This window comes from Pseudonaja textilis, chromosome 15, assembly GCF_049901715.1.
Source record: "Pseudonaja textilis isolate UNSWEBS1 chromosome 15, rPseTex1.2, whole genome shotgun sequence".
NCBI classification, from domain to species: domain Eukaryota; kingdom Metazoa; phylum Chordata; class Lepidosauria; order Squamata; family Elapidae; genus Pseudonaja; species Pseudonaja textilis.
The window spans coordinates 6,068,642-6,073,214 of record NC_142004.1 but is presented as its reverse complement, the minus strand read 5'-3'; the positions used below and the strand labels follow the sequence as shown (position 1 = coordinate 6,073,214).

General features: G+C 45.4%; 1 protein-coding gene across 2 annotated transcripts in view; it reads right to left on the bottom strand.

Annotated features, from left to right (window-relative positions):
• Window positions 1-3,155: 3,155 nt before the first annotated feature.
• Window positions 3,156-4,573, bottom strand: part of LOC113446498 (tRNA (32-2'-O)-methyltransferase regulator THADA-like) — a 33,359-nt gene continuing 31,941 nt past the window's right edge. For both annotated transcript variants that reach the window (XM_087913336.1, XM_087913335.1), the window contains exons 30-31: window positions 4,010-4,215; window positions 3,156-3,471 (exon numbers count right to left, since the gene is read on the bottom strand). In XM_087913336.1, coding sequence (XP_087769462.1) covers window positions 3,206-3,471; window positions 4,010-4,215 — 472 coding nt within the window. In that variant the 3' untranslated portion in view covers window positions 3,156-3,205. The remainder of the gene's footprint in view (window positions 3,472-4,009; window positions 4,216-4,573) is intronic.

Here is a 4,573-nt window from a genome sequence, read left to right as displayed (position 1 = left end):
GTCTTAATGGTGCCATGTTTGGTTGGCTGTTGTCAGAAGTCTAAACAGGGGTCTTCAAACTTGACAGCTTTAAGACTTGTGGACTTCAACTCCCAGAATTCCTCCTCCAGTCATATTAGCTCAGGAGTTCTGGGAGTTGAAAGTCCACAAGTCTACCACTTGCCAAGTTGGAAGACCCTTGCCTTAGACACTGCCTTAGTTTGAGAAGCAGATGTCCTTGGACCAGAAACTGACAAAAGGCGACCCCGATGGACCGATTCTTGTACTGTATTAAGAAGGGGGAAGGCAGCCCCTTTGTCTCTTCTGCCCAGGTGCCAAGTTGGGTCATTTCCACTAATCAGTGCCAAAGGTTTTGCATCTTGTATCTCTTTCATTCTTGGGGATGGCCTTCTCCTCCCCTGCATGCTCTCGCTTGCTTTCCAACTTTAACCTGCCTGTTGCAGGTTAGCTAAACGCAACCTGTGCTTCGTGCTCTGGATTAGCGCATGGACACAAGTCAAGGCCCACATTGTTGGCTGCTGCTGTTGGGCATCAGCTGGGTCCAGAAGAATTTTGGTCCAGAGAAACTCAGAGGTAACAGTAATGGGGAGAACCCGTGGTCCAAATGGAGATGATACCAATCTTACATTCTCTTTTCTGAATGTCGATATAAATGAATTATCGAGATTCCTCCTTCTACTATCTATATCAGGGGTGTCCACCTTTGAACCACTAAAAGCTGTGGACCTCATCCCCCATGCTGGCTAGGGAATTCTGGGAGTTGAAGTCAACAAAATTGCCAAGGATGGACTCCCAAGACCTGTGAGATAAAGTGAATTGCAGAGGTGGCCAGGGTGTAGAGGGATTGTTGTTTGTATTTTTACAGGATCTGTTGTTTCTTAGATGGAAGAGTTAAATTAAATGTTTTAAATGTCTCGCTGTTATGCCCTGGCAGCCTAAGACTAGTCTGGTTTTGGAATTCCTCAGCTCTCCGGCACGGATGCTGACAATAAAACCAATGTTGCCTGCTTATTAAACCACTTGTCTCCTGGTTTCATTTAAATGAATGCCAAGTAACAAGGCTGAGCAACGAAGATAATTAGGGGACTGGAGGCTAAAACATATGAAGAACGGTCGCCGGAATTGGGTATCTTCCGATATCTCAGGGGCTGCCCCAAAGAAGAGGGAGTCAAGCTATTCTCCAAAGCACCTGAGGGCAAGACAAGAAGCAATGGGTGGAAACTAATCAAGGAGAGAAGCAACTTAGAACTAAGGAGAAATTTTCTGACAGTGAGAACAATTCATCAGTGGAACAACTTGCCTCCAGATGATTAAAAGCCCGAAAACAAAAACGGTTGCAGGAACTGAATATGGCCAGTCTACAAGAAAGAAGAGTTAGGGGTGAATGAATTTAGAATTAGTTTAAAAATAAAGCTATTATCTCCTTGAAACCACTCATCTCAGCAAGAGAACATGACCTAAGAGCAAAAAGAAAACTAATCAAGACGATGTTGACTCCCCAGCAGGATTTAAATGATGTTCATTTGTTCCTAGGCTAACTTTTTCTTATTTATTTCGTTCACAGTATGGTTTCTAGCAAAGAACCCTGATTCCTGATTTTGCAAAATTCCTTGCCACAGTTATTAAGCAAATTATTAACTTTGCTTCTCGGAACCCCCTGGGAAAGTTGCAGATGGCAGTCCCGTGACCCCCCCAAGGTGCTGCGTCCATCGTAAATACATGCGGGTTGCTGAGCATTCAGATATTAATTCATGTGACCGCAGAGACATGGCCGAAGTGGATCGAACTGCAAGGACCGGCCGCAAGTCACTTTTCCAGGGCTGTCCTGATTTTGAATGGTCCTTAAAAGTTGTACTGTCAGGAATAGCAATGGCACTTGGACAAGACCTGTGTGAGAAAGTTAGTGCAGAGGGTGCTCCGTCACTGGAGGTTTCAAAAAAAAGACTGGATAACCGTTTGACCAGGGTAGCATAAAGTCTCCTGCCTTGAGAGGGGGTTGGACTAGAAGACCTCCAAGGTCCCTTCCAATCCAGTGATTCTAGGTTGCCAAGGTTTAGGAGGATTGTTGCTTGTATTTTGACAGGATCCATTGTTTCTTAGATGGAAGGTTTAAATTAAATTAAATGTTTTAAATGACCTATACACCGCTTCACAGTGCTTTTACAGCCCTCTTGAAGTGGTTTACAGAGTCAGCCTCTTGCAAACCCCAACAATCTGGGTCCTCATTTTACCCACCTCGGAAGGATGGAAGGCTGAGTCAAGCTTGAACCAGTAAGGATCGAACTGCTGGCTGTGGGCAGAGTTAAGTTGCAATGCTGCATTCGAACCACTTTATAGGAAGGAAGGAAGGAAGGAAGGAAGGAAGGAATAGCAACAGCACTTAGACATATATACTGCTTCACAGTGCTTTTCAGCCCTCTCTAAGCGGTTTACAGAGTCAGCCTCTTGCCCCCAACAATCTGGGTCCTCATTTTACCCACCTCAGAAGGATGGAAGGCTGAGTCAACCTGGAGCCTGGTGAGATTCAAACTGCCGAATTGCAGCCAGCCAGCAGGCAGCAGAAGTAGTTTGCAATACCGCACTCTAACCACTGCACGACCTCAGCTCTTATTGTCATTCGAAGACGGAATAATATATGGAATAATAATAATGTAGGTTTACAGAATGAGCATATTTCCTCCAACAATCTGGGTCCTCATTTCACCCCCCCTCAGAAGGATGGAAGGCTGAGTCAACCTTGAGCAGGTCAGAGTTGAACTGGCTGTGGGCAGAGTTGAAGGAAGGAAGGGAGGGAGGGAGGGAGGGCAATAGCACTTAGACTTATACACCACTTCACAGTGCTTTCCAGTCCTCTCTAAGCGGTTTACAGAGTCAGCCTCTTGCCCCCCAACAATCTGGGTCCTCATTTTCCCCACCTCGGAAGGATGGAAGGCTGAGTCGACCTTGAGCCGGTCAGGATCGAACTGCTGGCAGTTGACAGTAAGCAGAAGCAGCCTGCAATACTGCCAGCTAACCACTGCACCATCATAAGTGTGGTATAGGTTTTCTGCCTGAGCGGGAGGTTGGATTAGAAGACTTACAAGATCCTTTCCAACTCTTTGTTATTTTGTTATTCCTGTAAGGAATGGATTGGTTTTGGGATCTACCCATTGTGGTTGTTTTTAAAACAAAAACCAAAGTTTTATTAAAATTCCTTGATGCTTAACTAGTTTTCTTCTAGTCCTGCTTGCTCTGGTTCCATCTTAACCATAACAGCTATTCCACGCTGACGGAGCAGGTCCTTTAAGGAATGAATGGTGCAGCTGAGCTCCTGGGAAGAGACACTAATTCCTGGGGTGCAGTTGGGCTGGTTCTGGGTTTCCAAGATCTTCAGAACGTGGGCCACAAGGATAGCTTTCACCAACAGCGCCGCGATCGCAGAATGCACGTCAGGACAGGACAAAGCCTTGAGGTGCAGGCAAGGGATGTCCTCTGAAACACACAAATAGAACAGATTTCTTTATTGGCCAAGTGTAATTGGACACACGCAAGGAATTCATCTCTGGTTTAAGACTGAGCAAGCCAGTAATCCAGAAATTCAAGCTTAGGTGAACCGAGAGGCCACCATATGGAGATGGTGTTTGCACACTATGTATAACTGGGTCAGGTCAAGGCCCCTGGCTGTGTTTGCCCGACACACTGAACCTTGGTCTGGTAAGCAGGAAACCCATTTTCTAAAAGTTTTAGTTGTGCCTTCATTTTTTTTACAAATAGGGTGGTGAATGTGACCAACAACTTTGTCTTGTTTTCCCCACAACGACGGTCCTGTGAGGTGAAAGAGAGGAACAGGCCTAAAGTCCTCAAGCCAGCTTTCGTGTCTAAGGTGGAACTAGAACTCACCTTCTCCTGGTGATTGGCCTGAAGTCACCCAGCCAGCTTTTCTGCCCCTCCCTTTTTTTTAACTCACTTTGGGACTGTGGTTCTGAAAACTGTTGAAAACCTCTCGGTCTTGAACCCTTGTCCAACTCACCTTGACTCCACCACTGTCTACAGAATTGTATGGTGGAGACGATTCCAGCTCCGGTGGTTTCTAGCCAAGATTGTATCGACTCCCAAAGTTTTTGAGAAATGGACGCATTCTCGACCAGTTGGAGTAGAAAAGGTAATAACACCTGGGAGAAGACTGCTGGCTCGGTGTAAACGTTGGGTTCGTCCTCTTTGTAGAGACTGACCACTCTGAAAAGAGAAAAATGCCATTCACATAACATCTGAACCATAAACAGTTAACCAAATCGCAATTTAGCTTAATGTGTTGTGTGAATTTGGCTTATATGGGCTAGTAAGGAGGCATGTTGGGCAAACAAAGCCAGAGAGAAAGAGGTTGAATGCCCCTCATGATAAATTAATTCATCTGCAGTAACATCTCCCATCTTGGAGCCTGTTGGACTCCAATTCCCATAATTCGACAGAAAACCCAAGTTTGATTATCACACATGATCTCAAGGGACATTGAGATTGGAGGAAAGCTTGATTGCCAGTTCTCTAATTAGGACTTCCCAATTAAAGCATTGTGATGGAACCAGGTTTGAGCTGA